Source organism: Eubalaena glacialis, chromosome 10 (assembly GCF_028564815.1).
Source record: "Eubalaena glacialis isolate mEubGla1 chromosome 10, mEubGla1.1.hap2.+ XY, whole genome shotgun sequence".
NCBI classification, from domain to species: Eukaryota; Metazoa; Chordata; class Mammalia; order Artiodactyla; family Balaenidae; genus Eubalaena; species Eubalaena glacialis.
The window spans coordinates 95,779,826-95,801,639 of NC_083725.1; the positions used below are offsets into that span (position 1 = coordinate 95,779,826).

At 36.6% G+C, this 21,814-nt stretch overlaps 1 protein-coding gene across 1 annotated transcript in view; it reads right to left on the reverse strand.

Annotated features, from left to right (window-relative positions):
* The window catches only part of CCDC73 (coiled-coil domain containing 73), a 120,199-nt gene extending 98,721 nt beyond the window's left edge, over nucleotides 1-21,478 (reverse strand). The window contains exon 1 of the mRNA XM_061201548.1: nucleotides 21,407-21,478. Coding sequence (XP_061057531.1) covers nucleotides 21,407-21,415 — 9 coding nt within the window. The 5' untranslated portion in view covers nucleotides 21,416-21,478. The remainder of the gene's footprint in view (nucleotides 1-21,406) is intronic.
* Nucleotides 21,479-21,814: the final 336 nt, after the last annotated feature.

The following is a 21,814-nucleotide window of genomic DNA, read 5'->3' on the forward strand; positions in this document are numbered from 1 at the left end:
CACACAAGGGCATCCCCATAAGGTTAACAGCTGATCTTTCAGCAGAAACGCTGCAAGCCAGAAGGGAGTGGCAGGATATACTTAAAGTGATGAAGGAGAAAAACCTACAACCAAGATTACTCTACCCAGCAAGGATCTCATTCAGATTTGATGGAGAAATTAAAACCTTTACAGACAAGCAAAAGCTGAGAGAGTTCAGCACCACCAAACCAGCTTTACAACAAATGCTAAAGGAACTTCTCTAGGCAAGAAACACAAGAGAAGGAAAAGACCTACAATAACAAACCCAAAACATTTAAGAAAATGGGAATAGGAACATACATATCGATAATTACCTTAAATGTAAATGGATTAAATGCTCCCACCAAAAGACACAGACTGGCTGAATGGATACAAAAACAAGACCCATATATATGCTGTCTACAAGAGACCCACTTCAGACCTAGAGACACATACAGACTGAAAGTGAGGGGATGGAAAAAGATATTCCATGCAAATGGAAATCAAAAGAAAGCTGGAGTAGCAATTCTCATATCAGACAAAATAGACTTTAAAATAAAGACAATTACAAGAGACAAAGACGGACACTATATAATGATCAAGGGATCAATCCAAGAGGAAGGTATAACAATTGTAAATATTTATGCACCCAACATAGGAGCACCTCAATACATAAGGCAAATACTAACAGCCATAAAAGGGGAAATCGACAGTAACACAATCATAGTAGGGGACTTTAACACCCCACTTTCACCAATGGACAGATCATCCAAAATGAAAATAAATAAGGAAACACAAGCTTTAAATGATATATTAAACAAGATGGACTTAATTGATATTTATAGGACATTCCACCCAAAAACAACAGAATACACATTTTTCTCAAGTGCTCATGGAACATTCTCCAGGATAGATCATATCTTGGGTCACAAATCAAGCCTTGGTAAATTTTAAAAAATTGAAATCGTATCAAGTATCTTTTCCGACAACAACGCTATCAGACTAGATATCAATTACAGGAAAAGATCTGTAAAAAATACAAACACATGGAGGCTACACAATACACTACTTAATAACGAAGTGATCACTGAAGAAATCAAAGGGGAAATCAAAAAATACCTAGAAACAAATGACAATGGAGACACGACGATCCAAAACCTATGGGATGCAGCAAAAGCAGTTCTAAGAGGGAAGTTTATAGCAATACAAGCCTACATCAAGAAACAGGAAACATCTCGAATAAACAACCTAACCTTGCACCTAAAGCAATTAGAGAAAGAAGAACAAAAAAACCCCAAAGCTAGCAGAAGGAAAGAAATCATAAAGATCAGATCAGAAATAAATGAAAAAGAAATGAAGGAAACAATAGCAAAAATCAATGAAACTAAAAGCTGGTTCTTTGAGAAGATAAACAAAATTGATAAACCATTAGCCAGACTCATCAAGAGAAAAAAGGAGAAGACTCAAATTAATAGAATTAGAAATGAAAAAGGAGAAGTAACCACTGACACTGCAGAAATACAAACGATCATAAGAGATTACTACAAGCAACTCTATGCTAATAAAATGGACAACCTGGAAGAAATGGACAGATTCTTAGAAATGCACAACCTGCCGAGACTGAACCAGGAAGAAATAGAAAATATGAACAGACCAATCACAAGCACTGAAATTGAAACTGTGATTAAAAATCTTCCAACACACAAAAGCCCAGGACCAGATGGCTTCACAGGCGAATTCTATCAAACATTTAGAGAAGAGCTAACACCTATCCTTCTCAAACTCTTCCAAAATATTGCAGAGGGAGGAACACTCCCCAACTCATTCTACGAGGCCACCATCACCCTGATACCAAAACCAGGCAAAGATGTCACAAAGAAAGAAAACTACAGACCAATATCACTGATGAACATAGATGCAAAAATCCTCAACAAAATACTAGCAAACAGAATCCAACAGCACATTAAAAGGATCATACACCATGATCAAGTGGGGTTTATTCCAGGAATGCAAGGATTCTTCAATATACGCAAATCAATCAACGTAATACATCATATTAACAAATTGAAGGAGAAAAACCATATGATCATCTCAATAGATGCAGAGAAAGCTTTCGACAAAATTCAACACCCATTTATGATAAAAGTCCTGCAGAAAGTAGGCATAGAGGGAACTTTCCTCAACATAATAAAGGCCGTATATGACAAACCCACAGCCAACATTGTCCTCAATGGTGAAAAACTGAAACCATTTCCACTAAGATCAGGAACAAGACAAGGTTGCCCACTCTCACCACTATTATTCAACATAGTTTTGGAAGTGTTAGCCACAGCTATCAGAGACGAAAAAGAAATAAAAGGAATCCAAATCGGAAAAGAAGAAGTAAAGCTGTCACTGTTTGCAGATGACATGATACTATACATAGAGAATCCAAAAGATGCTACCAGAAAACTACTAGAGCTAATCAATGAATTTGGTAAAGTAGCAGGATACAAAATTAATGCACAGAAATCTCTTGCATTCCTGTATACTAATGATGAAAAATCTGAAAGTGAAATTAAGAAAACACTCCCGTTTACCATTGCAACAAAAAGAATAAAATACCTAGGAATAAACCTACCTAAGGAGACAAAAGACCTGTATGCAGAAAATTATAGGACACTGATGAAAGAAATTAAAGATGATACAAATAGATGGAGAGATATACCATGTTCTTGGATTGGAAGAATCAACATTGTGAAAATGACTCTGCTACCCAAAGCAATCTACAGATTCAATGCAATCCCTATCAAACTACCACTGGCATTTTTCACAGAACTAGAACAAAAAATTTCACAATTTGTATGGAAACACAAAAGACCCCGAATAGCCAAAGCAATCTTGAGAACGAAAAATGGAGCTGGAGGAATCAGGCTCCCTGACTTCAGACTATATTACAAAGCTACAGTAATCAAGACAGTTTGGTACTGGCACAAAAACAGAAATATAGATCAATGGAACAGGATAGAAAGCCCAGAGATAAGCCCACGCACATATGGTCACCTTATCTTTGATAAAGGAGGCAAGCATATACAGTGGAGAAAAGACAGCCTCTTCAATAAGTGGTGCTGGGAAAATTGGACAGGTACATGTAAAAGTATGAAATTAGAACACTCCCTAACACCATACACAAAAGTAAACTCAAAATGGATTAAAGACCTAAGTGTAAGGCCAGACACTATCAAACTCTTAGAGGAAAACATAGGCAGAACACTGTATGACATAAGTCACAGCAAGATCCTTTTTGACCCAGGTCCTAGAGAAATGGAAATAAAAACACAAATAAACAAATGGGACCTAATGAAACTTAAAAGCTTTTGCACAGCAAAGGAAACCATAAACAAGACCAAAAGACAACCCTCAGAATGGGAGAAAATATTTGCAAATGAAGCAATGGACAAAGGATTAATCTCCAAGATTTACAAGCAGCTCATGCAGCTCAATAACAAAAAAACAAACAACCCAATCCAAAAATGGGCAGAAGACCTAAATAGACATTTCTCCAAAGAAGAGATACAGATTGCCAACAGACACATGAAAGAATGCTCAACATCATTAATCATTAGAGAAATGCAAATCAAAACTACAATGAGGTATCATCTCACACCGGTCAGAATGGCCATCATCAAAAAATCTAGAAACAATAAATGCTGGAGAGGGTGTGGAGAAAAGGGAACACTCTTGCACTGTTGGTGGGAATGTAAATTGATACAGCCACTATGGAGAACAGTATGGAGGTTCCTTAAAAAACTAAAAATAGAACTACCATATGACCCAGCAATCCCACTACTGGGCATATTCCCTGAGAAAACCATAATTCAGAAAGAGTCATGTACCAAAATATTCATTGCAGCTCTGTTTACAATAGCCAGGACATGGAAGCAACCTAGGTGTCCATCATCGGATGAATGGATAAAGAAGATGTGGCACATATATACAATGGAATATTACTCAGCCATAAAAAGAAATGAAATGGAGGTGTTTGTAATGAGGTGGATGGAGTTAGAGTCTGTCATACAGAGTGAAGTAAGTCAGAAAGAGAAAAACAAATACAATATGCTAACACATATATATGGAATCTAAGGGGAAAAAAAAAAAAAAAAAAAAGAGGTCATGAAGAACCTAGTGGCAAGATGGGAATAAAGACACAGACCTACTAGAGAATGGACTTGAGGATATGGGGAGGGGGAGGGGTGAGATGTGACAGGGTGAGAGAGTGTCATGGACATATATACACTACCAAATGTAAAATAGATAACTAGTGGGAAGCAGCCGCATAGCACAGGGAGATCAGCTCGGTGCTTTGTGACCACCTAGAGGGGTGGGATAGGGAGGGTGGGAGGGAGGGAGATGCAAGAGGGAAGAGATATGGCAACATATGTATATGTGTAACTGATTCACTTTGTTGTAAAGCAGAAGCTAGCACACCATTGTAAAGCAATTATACTTCAATAAAGATGTTTAAAAAAAAAAAAAAAAAAAAAAAAGATATTCCATGCAAATGGAAATCAAAAGAAAGCTGGAGTAGCAATACTCATATCAGATAAAATAGACTTTAAAATAAAGACTATTACAAGAGACAAGGAAGGACACTACATAATGATCAAGGGATCAATCCAAGAAGAAGATATAACAATTATAAATATATATGCACCCAACATAGGAGCATCTCGATACATAAGGCAACTGCTAACAGCTCTAAAAGAGGAAATCGACAGTAACACAATAATAGTGGGGGACTTTAACGCCTCGCTTACACCAATGGACAGATCATCCAAACAGAAAATTAATAAGGAAACACAAGCTTTAAGTGACACAATAGACCAGATAGATTTAATTGATATTTATAGGACATTCCATCCAAAAACAGCAGATTACACTTTCTTCCCAAGTGCACACGGAACATTCTCCAGGATAGATCACATCTTGGGTCAGAAATCAAGCCTCAGTAAATTTAAGAAAATTGAAATCTTATCAAGCATCTTTTCTGACCACAATGTTATGAGATTAGAAATCAATTACAGGGAAAAAGACGTAAAAAACACAAACACATGTAGGCTAAACAATATGTTACCAAATAACCAAGAGATAACTGAAGAAATCAAAGAGGAAATCAAAAAATACCTAGAGACAAATGACAATGAAAACACGACGATCCAAAACCTATGGGATGCGGCAAAAGCAGTTGTAAGAGGGAAGTTTATAGCTATACAAGCCTACCTCAAGAAACAAGAAAAATCTCAAATAAACAATCTAACCTTACACCTAAAGGAACTAGAGAAAGAAGAACAAACAAAACCCAAAGTTAGCAGAAGGAAAGAAATCATAAAGATCACGGCAGAAATAAATGAAATAGAAACAAAGAAAACAATAGCAAAGATCAATAAAACTAAAAGCTGGTTCTTTGAGAAGATAAACAAAATTGATAAGCCATTAGCCAGACTCATCACAATAAAGAGGGAGAGGACTCAAATCAATAAAATTAGAAATGAAAAAGGAGAAGTTACAACAGACACCGCAGAAATACAAAGCCTCCTAGGAGACTACTACAGGCAACTCTATGCCAATAAAATGGACAACCTGGAAGAAATGGACAAATTCTTAGAAAGGTATAACCTTCCAAGACTGAACCAGGAAGAAATAGAAAATACGAACAGACCAATCACAAGTAATGAAATTGAAACTGTGATTAAAAATCTTCCAACAAACAAAAAGTCCAGGACCAGATGGCTTCACAGGTGAATTCTATCAAACATTTAGAGAAGACCTAACACCCATCCTTCTCAAACTCTTCCAAAAAATTGCAGAGGAAGGAACACTCCCAAACTCATCCTATGAGGCCACCATCACCCTGATACCAAAACCAGACAAAGATACCACAAAAAAAGAAAATTACAGACCAATACCACTGATGAATATACATGCAAAAATCCTCAACAAAATACTAGCAAACAGAATCCTACAACATATTAAAAGGATCATACACCAAGATCAAGTGGGATTTATCCCAGGGATGCAAGGATTCTTCAATATACGCAAATCAATCAATGTGATACACCATATTAACAAATTGAAGAATAAAAACCATATGATCATCTCAATAGCTGCAGAAAAAGCTTTTGACAAAATTCAACACCCATTTAGGATAAAAACTCTCCAGAAAGTGGGCATAGAGGGAACCTACCTCAACATAATAAAGGCCATATTATGACAAACCCACAGCAAACATCATTCTCAATGGTGAAAAACTGAAAGCATTTCCTCTAAGATCAGGAACAAGACAAGGATGTCCACTCTCAACACTATTATTCAACATAGTTTTGGAAGTCCTAGCCACGGCAGTCAGAGAAGAAAAAGAAATAAAAGGAATAGAAATCGGAAAAGAAGAAGTAAAACTGTCATTGTTTGCAGATGACATGATACTATACATACAGAATCCTAAAGATGCCACCAGAAAACTACTAGAGCTAATCAATGAATTTGGTAAAGTTGCAGGATACAAAACTAATGCACAGAAATCTCTTGCATTCCTATATACTAATGATGAAAAATCTGAAAGAGAAATTAAGGAAACACTCCCATTTACCACTGCAGCAAAAAGAAGAAAATACCTAGGAATAAACCTACCTAAGGAGACAAAAGACCTGTATGTAGAAAACTACAAGATACTGATGAAAGAAATTAAAGATGATACCAACAGATGGAGAGATATACCGTGTTGTTGGATTGGAAGACTCAATATTGTGAAAATGACTATACTATCCAAAGCAATCTACAGATTCAATGCAATCCCTATCAAATTACCAATGGCACTTTTTACAGAATTAGAAGAAAAAAATCGTAAAATTTGTATGGAGACAACAAAGACCCCGAATAGCCAAAGCAGTCTTGAGGGAAAAAAACAGAGCTGGAGGAATCAGACTCCCTGACTTCAAACTATACTACAAAGCTACAGTAATCAAGACAATATGGTACTGGCACAAAAACAGAAATATAGATCAATGGAACAAGATAGAAAGCCCAGAGATAAACCCACGAACCTATGGTCAACTAATCTATGACAAAGGAGGCAAGGATATACAATGGAGAAAAGACAGTCTCTTCAATAAGTGGTGCTGGGAGAACTGGACAGCTACATGTAAAAGAATGAAATTAGAACACTCCCTAACACCATACACAAAAATAAACTCAAAATGGATTAAAGACCTAAATGTAAGACCAGACACTATAAAACTCTTAGAGGAAAACATAGGAAGAACACTCTTTGACATAAATCACAGCAAGATCGTTTTTGATCCGCCTCCTAGGGTAATGGAAAAAATACCAAAAATAAACAAATGGGACCTAATGAAACTTAAAAGCTTTTGCACAGCAAAGGAAACCATACACAAGACAAAAGGACAACCCTCAGAATGGGAGAAAATATTTGCAAACGAATCAACAGACAAAGGATTAATCTCCAAAATATATAAACAGCTCATGCAGCTCAATATTAAAAAAACAAAGAACCCAGTCCAAAAATGGGCAGAAGACCTAAATAGACATTTCTCCAAAGAAGACATACAGATGGCCAAGAAGCACATGAAAAGCTGCTCAACATCACTAATTATTAGAGAAATGCAAATCAAAACTACAATGAGGTATCACCTCACACCAGTTAGAATGGGCATCATCAGAAAATCTACAAACAACAAATGCTGGAGAGGGTGAGGAGAAAAGGGAACCCTCTTGCACTGTTGGTGGGAATGTAAATTGATACAGCCACTATGGAGAACAGTATGGAGGTTCCTTAAAAAACCAAAAACAGAATTACCATATGGCCCAGCAATCCCACTACTGGGCATATACCCTGAGAAAACCATAATTCAAAAAGACACATGCACCCCAATGTTCATTGCAGCACTATTTACAATAGCCAGGTCATGGAAGCAACCTAAATGCCCATCAACAGACGAATGGCTAAAGAAGATGTGGTACATATATACAATGGAATATTACTCAGCCATAAAAAGGAACAAAATTGGGTCATTTGTAGAGACGTGGATGGATCTAGAGACTGTCATACAGAGTAAAGTAAGTCAGAAAGAGAAAAACAAATATCATATATTAACGCATATATGTGGAACCTAGAAAAATGGTACAGATGAACCTGTTTGCAGGGCAGAAATTGAGACACAGATGTAGAGAACAAATGTATGGACACCAAGGGGGGAAAGTGGCCGGGGGGGTGGTGGTGGTGTGATGAATTGGGAGATTGGGATTGACATGTATACACTGATGTGTATAAAATGGATGACTAATAAGAACCTGCTGTATAAAAAATAAATAAAATAAAATTCAAAAATTCAAAAAAAAAAAGATTTTTCCCATCTCCCCCATTTATTTATCATTTATTTATGTTAGTAGCAAAATATATATTTATTTTATTCTTTGGGTTACAATCCAATACTATCATTATTTATTTTGTTGCTCAAATTCTTCCAGCTCTGTTCATGGGAGCTCTTCCAGGTTGGCTTCTGTACTCTTTTGACATTGTTGTTTTAAGTACCTTCTTTAAGTACCTTCCAGCACTACAAGATGTCCAACCCTAGAATAAGCCACTTCTCCAAGGAGTCCTGGTTCCTTTTGTTAGATAATGACTTTCAGAACCAAGATCTGGGCACTCTGTTCCTGCTGCTGGAGTGTTGCTGCCACTAGGCCCTTTCAGCAGAGCTAGAAAATGCATGTATGTATTCTAACCCATGTGTACACATGTTTATATTTCTGTATCTTTCTATCTGTATATAATTAAATGAGTTCATACTGTTCTCTTCAACTTTAATCCAGCACCACAGAACTCATTCTAGTCTTCCCCCCTTGCTTATTTGTAACTTCTTCCTTCAACAGAGAAAAAAAAATTCTTCCTAGCTCTCGTAATCTACAATTTGCTTATTTGTTCAACCCTAGAATACATGTAAAGTAGTTTCAGTATTACTCCCATGAGAAACAAATTTACCAACTAGAGATAGTGTTTAATGTAAACTTTTAAGCTTTTTGTCTTTAGCCTTACAGTATCAAGTCAACATATACTCTCCAAAGTGACTTAAATCAGCTTCTTTTCCCACCCACTTCATTCACTGAAGTAATGTCATACATTGGTGAAACAGTTACATACATTTTCACAGTCTGCATTCCATCCTGGAATTCTCCTGACATCCTGGTTGAATTTTTATAAAGGTTGCATACAGTATAGTTCACTGTTTGTGGTGTACAGTTTTATGGGTTTTGACAGAAGCATGGAGTAATGTTTCCACCACCACTATACCATACAGAAGAGTACATCACTCCCAAAAATTCTCTTATGCATTCCATTTATAGACAATCCCTATTCCATCTGTCAATACCTGGCAACTAGTGATTTGTTTTCCTTCCCTATAGTCTTGTCTCTTCCAGAATGTCATATAAATGCATTGTATAGTTTGTAGACTTAGATATTACTTCTTTCACTTAGAAAAATTCATTGAATATTCATGACATCATTTTTGAGGCTATTTTTTGGGAGAATAGAATTCTAGGTTGATAGTTATTCTTTTAAGCACTTTAAAGTATCATCCCATTGTCTTCTGGACTGAATAATTATTATTGAGAAGCCCACTATCAATAGCATTACTGTTCCTTTGAAAATAAATGGATGTTTTTCCACTTCTGGATGCTTTTAAGATTTTCCGTTTGGGTTTTTTTTTTTTTAATACTGAATGAAAGATTCTTTAAATTCTATAGCACTACAATTCTCAAAAGTTTCACACACATGATTTCATATAATCTCATAGTAAACCTTTTTTTCATCTACCCCTGTATTATCCCTCCTCCCTTCCCTCTCCCCACTAGTAACCACTAGTTTGCTCTCTATATCTGTGAGTCAGATTCTTTTTTGTTTTATTCACTAGTTTGTTGTATTTTTTTAGATTCCACATATAAGTATCATACAGTATTTGACTTTCTCTAACTTATTTCATTTAGCATAATGCCTTCCAAGTCCATCCATGTTGCTGCAAATAGCAAAATTTCATTCTTTTTTATGGATGAGTAGTATTCCATTGTGTATATATGTATGTATATATATGTGTGTATGTATATATACACACACACACACACACACACATACATACCACATCTTCTTTATCCATTCGTCTGTTGATGGACACTTAGGTTGCCTCCATACCTCAGCAACTAATTAATGCTGCTATGAACACTGGGGTACATGTATCTGTTTGAATTAGTGTTTAGGTTTTTTTAAAATATATACCAAGGAGTGGAATTGCCGGGTCATATGGTAGTTCTATATTTAGTTCTTTGAGAAACCTCCATACTGTTTTCCAGTGGCTGCACCAATTTACATTCCCACCAACAGCATATCAGGGTTCCCTTTTCTCCACACCCTCACCAGCATTTGTTATTTGTGTTCTATTTGATGATAGCCATTCTGACAGGAGTGAAGTGATATTTCATTGTGGTTTGGATTTGCATTTCTCTGATGATTAGTGATGTTGATCATCTTTTCATGTGCCTGTTGGCTCTCTGCATACCCTCTTTGGAAAAATGCCTATTCAGTTCTCCTTCCCATTTTTAATCAGATTTTTTTTTGATGTTGAGCTGTATGAGCTATTTATATATTTTGGATATTAACCCCTTATCAGTCATATCATTTGCAAATATTTTCTCCTTTACAACAAATGTTAAAGGAACTTCTCTAGGAGAAAAAAGAAGAGGTCACAACTGAAACAAGAAACAACTGGAAACAAGAAAATTAGGAAATGAAAAAGCTCACCGGTGAACTCAAACATACAGTAAAGGTAGGAAATCATCCACACACAAAGCTAGTAGGGAGGTTAAAAGATAAAACTAGTAAAATCATCTATAGCCACAATAAGCAGTTAAGGGATATACAAAACAGTTAGATGAAAAATAGGATATCAAAAACAGTAATCACGAGGGAAGGAGAGTACAAACGCAGGGTTTTTTAAATGCATTTGAAATTAAGAGATCAGCAACATAAGACAGTCATGAATATATATAGACTGCTATACAAAAACCTCATGGTAACCACAAACCAAAAATCTGTAATAGAAATACACTCAAGAAAAGAAAAAGAGGGGCTTCCCTGGTGGCGCAGTGGTTGAGAATCTGCCTGCCAATGCAGGGGACACCGGTTCGAGCCCTGGTCTGGGAAGATCCCACATGCCACGGAGCAGCTAAGCCCGTGAGCCACAACTACTGAGCCTGCGCATCTGGAGGCTGTGCCCCACAACAAGAGAGGCTGCGACAGTGAAAGGCCCGCACACCACGATGAAGAGTGGCCCCCGCTTGCCACAACTAGAGAAAGCCCTCGCACAGAAACAAAGACCCAACACAGCCAAAAATAAATAAATAAATAAATTTATTTTAAAAAAAAAAAGAAAAGAAAAAGAAATCCAAAAATAACACTAAAGATAGTCATCAAATCACAAGAGAAGAGAAGAAAAGAAGAAAGGGAAAAAAAGCTTACAAAACCAAATAAAAACAATTAACAAAATGGCAATAAGAACATACATATTGGTGATTACCTTAAATGCAAATGGACTAAATGCTCCAACCAAAAGACACGGAGTGGCTGAATGGATACAAAAACAAGACCCACATATATATGCTTCCTACAACAGACTCACTTCAGATCTAAACATACACACAGACTGAAAGTGAGGGAACGGAAAAAGATGTCTCATGCAAATGGAAATCAAAAGAAAGACAGAGTAGCAATACTTATATCAGACAAAATAGGCTTTAAAATAAAGACTGTTACAAGAGACAAAGAAGGACACTACATAATGACCAAGGGATCAAAGAAGAAGATATAACAATTGTAAATATATATGCACCAAAATAGAAGCACCTCAGTAGATACGACAAATATTAACAGACATAAAAGAAGGAATCAATGGCAACACAATAACAGTAGGGGACTTTAACACCCCACTTACATCAATGGACAGATCATTCAGGCAGAAAATCAATAAGGAAACACTGGCCTTAAATGACACATTAGACCAGATGGACTTAATTGATATCTACAGGGCATTCCATCCAAAAGCAGCAGAATACACATTCTTTTCAAGTGCACATGGAACATTCTCCAGGATAGATCACATGCTAGGCCACAAAACAAGCCTCAGTAAATTTAAGAAAACTTAAATCATATCAAACATCTTTTCCAAACAAAACTCTATGAGACTAGAAATCAACTACAAGAAAAAAACTGCAAAAAACACAAACATGTGGAGGATAAACAATATGCTACTAAACAACCAATGAATCGCTGAAGAAATCAAAGAGGAAATCAAAAAATACCTACAGACAAATGAAAATGAAAACACAATGATCTAAAAACTGTGGAATCAGCAAAAGCAGTTATAAGAGGAAAGTTTATAGCAATAAAAGCTTGCCTCAGGAAACAAGAAAAATCTCAAACAAACTAACTTCATGCCTAAGGAACTACAGAAAGAAGAACAAACAAAACCCAAAGTTAGTAGAAGGCAAGAAATCATAAAGATCAGAGCAGAAATAAATGAAAGAGAAATGAAGAAAACAGTAGCAAAGATCAATAAAACTAAAAGCTGGTTCTTTGAGAAGATAAACAAAACCAATAAAGCTTTAGCCAGACTTATCAAGAAAGAAAGGGAGAGGGCCCAAATCAATAAAAACACAAATGAAAAAGGAGAAGTTATATCCAACACCACAGAAATACAAAGGATCATAAGGGGCCTGAACCAAGATGGCAGAGTAGAAGGACGTGCTCTCACTCCCTCTTGTGAGAACACCAGAATCACAACTAGCTGCTGGACAATCATCAACAGGAAGACACTGGAACTCACCAAAAAAGATACTCCACATCCAAAGACAAAGAAGAAGCCACAGTGAGACGGTAGGAGGGGCGCAATCACAGTAAAATCAAATCCTGTAACTGCTGGGTGGGTGACTCACAGACTGGAGAACACTTATACCACAGAAGTCCACCCACTGGAGTGAAGGTTCTGAGCCCCACGTCAGGCTTCCCAACCTGAGGGTCTGGCAACAGGAGGAGGAATTCCTAGAGAATCAGACTTTGAAGGCTAGTGGGATTTGATTGCAGGACTTCGACAGGACTGGGGGAAACAGAGGCTCCACTCTTGGAGGGCACACACAAAGTAGTGTGCCCATCGGGACCCAGGGGAAGGAGCAGTGACCCCAGGGGAGACTGAACCAGACCTACCTGCTAGTGTTGGAGGATCTCCTGCAGAGGCGGGGGGCAGCTGTGGCTCACCGTGGGGACAAGGACACTGGCAGCAGAAGTTCTGGGAAGTACTCCTTGGCGTGAGCCCTCCCAGAGTCTGCCATTAGCCCCACCAAAGAACCCAGGTAGGCTCCAGTGTTGGGTTGCCTCAGGCCAAACAACCAACAGGGAGGGAACCCAGCCCCACCCATCAGCAGTCAAGCAGATTAAAGTTTTACTGAGCTCTGCCCACCAGAGAAACAGTCAGCTCTACCCACCACCAGTCGCTCCCATCAGGAAACTTGCACAAGCCTCTTAGACAGCCTCATCCACCAGAGGGCAGACAGCAGAAGCAAGAAGAACTACAATCCTGCAGCCTGTGGAACAAAAACCACATTCACAGAAAGGGAGACAAGACGAAAGGCAGAGGGCTATGTACCAGATGAAGGAACAAGATAAAACCCCAGAAAAACAACTAAATGAAGTGGAGATAGGCAACCTTCCAGAAAAAGAATTCACAATAATGATAGTGAGGATGATCCAGGACCTCGGAAAAAGAATGGAGCCAAAGATCGAGAAGATGCACGAAATGTTAAACAAAGACCTACAGGAATTAAAGAACAAACAAACAGAGATGAACAATACAATAACTGAAATGAAAACTACACTAGAAGGAATCAATAGCAGAATAACTGAGGCAGAAGAACGGATAAGTGACCTGGAAGACAGAATGGTGGAATTCACTGCTGCAGAACAAAATAAGAAAAAAGAATGAAAAAAAATGAAGACAGCCTAAGAAACCTCTGGAACAACATTAAATGCAACAACATTCGCATTATAGGGGTCCCAGAAGGAGAAGAGAGAGAGAAAGGACCAGAGAAAATATTTGAAGAGATTATAGTCGAAAACTTCCCTAACATGGGAAAGGAAATAGCCACCCAAGTCCAGGAAGCACGGAGAGTCCCATACAGGATAAACCCAAGGAGAAACACGCTGAGACACACAGTAATCAAACTGGCAGAAATTAAAGACAAAGAAAATTATTGAAAGCAGCAAGGGAAAAATGACAAATAACATACAAGGGAACTCCATTAGGATAACAGCTGATTTATCAGCAGAAACTCTACAAGCCACAAGGGACTGGCATGATATACTTAAAGTGATGAAAGGGAAGAACCTACAACCAAGGTTACTCTACCCGGCAAGGATCTCATTCAGATTCGATGGAGAAATCAAAAGCTTTACAGACAAGCAAAAGCTAAGAGAATTCAGCACCACCAAACCAGCTCTACAACAAATGCTAAAGGAACTCCTCTAAGTGGGAAACACAAGAGAAGAAAAGGACCTACAAAAACAAACCCAAAACAATTCAGAAAATGGTCATAGGAACATACATATCGATAATTACCTTAAACATGAATGGATTAAATGCTCCAACCAAAAGACACAGGCTTGCTGAATGGATACAAAAACAAGACCCATATATATGCTGTCTACAAGAGACCCACTTCAGACCTAGGGACACATACAAACTGAAAGTGAGGGGATGGAAAAAGATATTCCATGCAAATGGAAATCAAAAGAAAGCTGGAGTAGCAATACTCATATCAAATAAAATAGACTTTAAAATAAAAAATGTTACAAGAGACAAGGAAGGACACTACATAATGATCAAGGGATCAATCCAAGAAGATATAACAATTATAAATATATATGCACCCAACATAGGAGCACCTCGATACATAAGGCAACTGCTAACAGCTCTAAAAGAGGAAATCGACAGTAACACAATAATAGTGGGGGACTTTAACACCTCGCTTACACCAATGGACAGATCATCCAAACAGAAAATTAATAAGGAAACACAAGCTTTAAGTGACACAATAGACCAGATAGATTTAATTGATATTTATAGGACATTCCATCCAAAAACAGCAGATTACACTTTCTTCTCAAGTGCGCACGGAACATTCTCCAGGATAGATCACATCCTGGGTCACAAATCAAGCCTCAGTAAATTTAAGAAAATTGAAATCATATCAAGCATCTTCTGACAACGCTATGAGATTAGAAATCAATTACAGGGAGAAAAACGTAAAAAACACAAACACATTGAGGCTAAACAATACGTTACTAAATAACCAAGAGATAACTGAAGAAATCAAAGAGGAAATCAAAAAATACCTAGAGACAAATGACAATGAAAACACGACGATCCAAAACCTATGGGATGCGGCAAAAGCGGTTCTAAGAGGGAAGTTTATAGCTATACAAGCCTACCTCAAGAAACAAGAAAAGTCTCAAATAAACAATCTAACCTTACACCTAAAGGAACTAGAGAAAGAAGAACAAACAAAACCCAAAGTTAGCAGAAGGAAAGAAATCATAAAGATCACGGCAGAAATAAATGAAATAGAAACAAAGAAAACAATAGCAAAGATCAATAAAACTAAAAGCTGGTTCTTTGAGAAGATAAACAAAATTGATAAGCCATTAGCCAGACTCATCACAATAAAGAGGGAGAGGACTCAAATCAATAAAATTAGAAATGAAAAAGGAGAAGTTACAACAGACACCGCAGAAATACAAAGCATCCTAAGAGACTACTACAAGCAACTCTATGCCAATAAAATGGACAACCTAGAAGAAATGGACAAATTCTTGGAAAGGTACAATCTCCCAAGACTGAACCAGGAAGAAATAGAAAATATGAACAGACCAATTACCAGTAATGAAATTGAATCAGTAATGTAAAAACTCCCAACAAACAAAAGTCCAGAACCAGATGGCCTCACAGGCAAATTCTACCAAACATTTATACAAGAGTTAACACCTATCCTTCTGAAACTATTCCAAAAAATTGCAGAGGAAGGAACATTTCCAAACTCATTCTATGAGGCCACCATCACCCTGATATCAAAATCAGACAAAGTTACCACACAAAAAAGAAAATTACAGGCCAATATCACTGATGAACATAGATGCAAAACTCCTCAACAAAATACTAGCAAATCGAAGCCAACAGTACATTAAAAGGATCATACACCATGATCAAGTGGGATTTATCCCAGGGATGCAAGGATTTTTCAATATCCACAAGTCAATCAGTGTGATACACCACATTAACAAATTGAAGAACAAAAACCATATGATCATCTCAATAGATGCAGAAAAAGCTTTTGACAAAATTCAACATCCATTTAAGATTAAAAACTCTCCAGAAAGTGGGCATAGAGGGAACCTACCTAAACATAATAAAGGCTATATATGACAAACCCACAGCTAACATCATACTCAATGGTGAAAAGCTGAAAGCATTTCCTCTAAGATCAGTAACAAGACAAGGATGTTCACTCTCGCCACTTTTATTCAACATAGTTTTGGAAGTACTAGCCACAGCAAACAAAGAAGAAAAAGAAATAAAAGGGATCCAAATTGGAAAAAAGAAGTAAAACTGCCACTGTTCGCAGATGACATGATACTATACATAGAAAATCCTAAAGACTACCAGAAAACTACTAGAGCTCATCAATGAATTTGGTAAAGTTGCAGGGTACAAAATTAATACACAGAAATCTGCTGCATTTCTATACACTAACAACGAAAGGTTAGAAAGGGAAATTGAGGAAACAATCCCATTTACCATAGCATCAAAAAGAATAAAATACAGGGACTTCCCTGGTGGTCCAGTGGTTAAGAATCCACCTTCCAATGCAAGGGATACAGGTTTGATCCCTGCGCCACAACTAGAGAGTCCACGTGCTACAACTACTAAGCCCACGTGCCACAACTAGAGAGAAGACCATGCACCGCAACAAAGAGCCTGTGCACCGCAACAAAAGATCCCGCATGCTGCAATGAGGATCCCACATGCCGCAACTAAGACCCAATGCAGCCAAATAAATGAAATAAAATAAATTTTTTTAAAAGTATAAAATACCTAGGAAAAAACCAACCCAAGGAGACAAAAAACCTGTACTCCGAAAACTATAAGACACTGATGAAAGAAATCAAAGATGACACAGATGGGAAGATATACCATGTTCTTTGATTGGAAGAACTGATATTGTCAAAATGACTTTACTACACAAGGCAATCTACAGATTCAATGCAATCCCTATCAAATTACCGACGACATTTTTCACAGAAATAGAACAAAAAAATTTTTAATTTGTATGGAAACACAAAAGACCCCAAATAGCCAAAGCAATCTTGAGAAAGAAAAACAGAGCTGGAGGAAATAGGCTCCCTGACTTCAGACTATACTATAAAGCTATAGTCATCAAAACAGTATGGTACTGGCACAAAACCAGAAATATAGATCAATGGAACAGGATAGAAAGACCAGAAGTAAACCCATGCACCTATGGTAAATTTACCTACAACAAAGGAGGAAGAATATACAATGGAAAAAAGACAGTCACTTCAATAAGTGGTGCTGGGAAAACTGGACAGCTACATGTGAAAGAATGAAATTAGAACACTCCCTAACACCATACACAAAAATAAACTCAAAATCGATTAAATATCTAAATGTAAAACCAGATACTAGAAAACTTCTAGAGGAAAACATAGGCAGGACAGTCTTTGACATAAATTGCAGCAACATCTTTTTGGATCCGTCTCCTAGAGTAAAGGAAATAAAAACAAAAATAAACAAATGGGATCTAATTAAACTTAAAAGCTTTTGCACAACAAAAAAATCCATAAACAAAACAAGCTACAGAAGGGAAGAAAATGTTTGCAAATGATGCAACTGATAAGGGATTAATCTCCAAAATATATAAACAGCTCATACAGCTCAATATCAAAAAACAAAAAAAAAACCCATTCAAAAACTGGGTAGAAGATCTAAATAGACATTTCTCCAGAGAAGACATACAGGTGGCCAAAAGGCACATGAAAAGATGTTCAACATCCCTAATTATTAGAGAAATGCAAATCAAAAACTACAATGAGGTATCACCTCACACCAGTCAGAATAGCCATCATCAAAAATTCTACAAATAATAAATGCTGGAGAGGGTGTGGAGAAAAGGAAATCCTCCTACACTGTTGGTAGGACTGTAAATTGTTACAGCCACTATGGAGAACAGTACGGAGGTTCCTTAAAAAACTAAAAATAGAGCTACCCTATGATTCTGCAATCCCACTCCTGGGCATATATCCGGAGAAAGCCATAATTCAAAAAGATAAATGCATCTCAATGTTCATTGCTGCACTATTTACAATGGCCAAGACATGGAAGCAACTTAAATGTCCATCAACAGATGAATGGATAAAGAAGATGTGATATAGATATCGACATATAGATATATACACAATGGAATATTACTCAGCCATAAAAAGAATGAAATAATGCCATTTGCAGCAACATGGATGGACCTAGAGATTATCATACTAAGTGAAGTAAGTCAGAGAAAGACAAATATCAGATGATATCACTTACATGTGGAATCTTAAAAAATCATACTTACAAAACAGAAACAGACTCACAGACATAGAAAACAAATTTATGGCTACCAAAGGGGAAAGGTAGTGGGGACGGATAAATTAGGAATTTGGGAGTAACATATACACACTACTGTATATAAAATAGATAACCAACAAGGACCTACTGTATACCACAGGGAACTATACTCAATATTTTGTAATAACCTATGTGGGAAAAGAATCTGAAAAAGAATATATATATATATATATATATATATATATATATATATATATATATGTATATACACACACACGTACATATATACTCACACACATACACATATATATATACATACACACACCTATAACTGAATCACTTTGCTGTACACCTGAACCTAACACACATTGTAAATCAACTATACTTCAATAAAAAAATAAATTAAAAAAGAAAGAAATCTAAAATGTTCGTACTGAGCTAAAATCAAGGTGTTGGCTGAGCTGTACACCTTCATGAAGTCTCTATGGGGGAACTCCTTGCCTCTTCCAGCTTCCACCTGCACACTTTGACTTGTGGCTTCTACCCTCCATCTTCAAAGCCAGCAGTATAACATCTTCAAATCTCTCTTTGACCACACCCTCTACTTCTGTCATCACATCTTTTGCTCTGATTCTGATTATCCTGCTTTCCTCTTATAAGAACCCTTGTGAACAAATTAGGCCCATCTGAATAATTCAGCATAATCCCTCCATCTCAAAATATGTAACTTTATCACATCTGTAAAGCCCCTTTTGCCATGTTAGGTAACATATTTACAGGTTTTGAGAGTTAGAATGTGGACATCATTGGGGTGGCCATTATTCTGCCTATCTTGGTGGGTATATGGGTGTTCACTGTGAAATTCTTTCAACTATTATGCATTTTTGAAATTTTCCTATTAAAATATGGATGAAAAATAAAATCCAGCAATATGGATAAAGTGTTGCCATTATGGTAAATGTGAAAATCATAACTGTCATTTTCCAATGAAAGGAGGAATTTCCCCCTTTTTAAGAATAAAGTTCTCCTTTCAGTGGGGAATGTTATTAAAAGTAGTATACATTCGGGACTTCCCTGGTGGTCCGGTGGTTAAGAATCCACCTTCCAGTGCAGGGGACGTGGGTTTGATCCGTGGTCGGGGAACTAAGATCCCACATGCCACAGTGCAACTAAGCCCATGCACTGCAACTACTAAGCACGCGAGCCACAACTAGAGAGCCCTGCGTGCCACAACTACAGAGCGCATGCACTCTGGAGCCTGTGCACCACAACTAGGGAGAAGTCCAAGCGCCGCAACAAAGAGCCCATGCACCACAACGAAAGATCCCGCATGCCATGACAAAGATCCCTCATGCTGCAACTAAGACCCGATGCAGCCAAAAATAAAACTAAAATAAATAAATAAATATTAAGAAAACGTAGTATACATTCCTGCATTTGATTACTAAAAAACACTGTTCCTATTGTTACCCTGAAATTTTTCAGAAGATTTTTAAGGGAAGCTTATTTTTCAAGCAAGAAATATAAACAGACAAAAATATAATGTTTAAAACATAATAAAACAGAATATAAAGCTTTACATAGTTACCTAAACTTGCTTTACTTAGAAAAGATAACATCTTAAGCTAATTTTATAATAGTTATTTTCAATGCTTATCTAAGATACCTTTTTTTAGCGGGATTTCTTCTTTGTATAATAGAGTTTTGTGATACTGATAGTAAGTAGCTTTATACACGATGAACATTGTGGTAATTAAATTTTCTTATTATGACAACAAATCTCAATATTTTTAAATCCTAGAACAGGGTTCATATAATAAAAATGTTGTTTCAGACCTCTTTTTCTCTCACTTATACCTTATTTTCAGGAAGTTAGCAAATTCTATTGATTCTCCTTTCTGTCTCTTTTGTTCTATCTTCAGCTACACATAAGTCCTAGTGACCACATCCCTAGATCATTATTACAGTGTTTTAGAGTTTGTTTTCTTCTTTTCAGAATCTTACCAACTCCAACCTATCTAATAGAGAGCTGACAACATACTCTGCAAATTCAGACCCATAGAATCTCAGAAATGAAATGCTTTTAAGGGTTTTTGTCCAATACAGATCTCCTGCTAAAACCAAACATCTTTTACAATTTTATACTAGATATCTCCTTTCTAAAAATCTCAAGGTTATCACTTCCAAAAATAAGGATATTTTATTATTTGAACTCAGAATACTTACTACATACACTTATTCTGTCACTTAATCATGTTACTTGTTTCATATTTAATCATTTCACTGGCACCCATCTTACAGCCGTAACAAAACTATAACCTCCTGAAAGAGCAGTTCTTTTTTTTATCAGCCATAGTATCCAACTGTAATGCTATCTATGCATTCCAAGGCACTCAGTACTAGCTGACTTACCAAATCTCTGTTTTATTTTTCACTTTAGTTTATAACTTCTTCTTTTCCATCTCCTGATGTTGACTAAATCTGACCTTTTCTCTTTTACTCCATTATCTGGGCTGTATTTCTTCTTTCTAAGTAAGAGGTTATTTCATTGTCTCTTTTTTTTCCCCTTAAGACAAAAAATTGGACAAAATCAAGTTCTCTGATTTAAAAAAGCATTTTAAAAAGAAACTTACCCTTCTCATACGTAATTCTTCTAATGCTTCCAGTAAACTTGTTTTGAAATCCAATAGCTGAATAGACAACAATGTCTCTGAAGAACTTTGAAGAGTGAAGACAGATGATGCTGACTCAGTCTTAAAATCATTCTCCATGTTAACATTTATTTCCTGTAATATAAAAAGGTTTTTTTTCTTTTGCAATTCAATTTATCTGCTGTTTTACAACTTATATTTCCAAAGGCTTTACAATGTCACATTTTCTTGTTTTTTGATACAATGCTTTAATAGTTCAATCAAGAGAGATATCATATGATGTAATATTTAGCTCTTCCTTGAAGCTGGAACTCAGCAGTTTATTTCCTATGAAATAACAATGGAATACATTTCCTTAAATTGGTTGTGTAACAGACTCAAGATGTTATA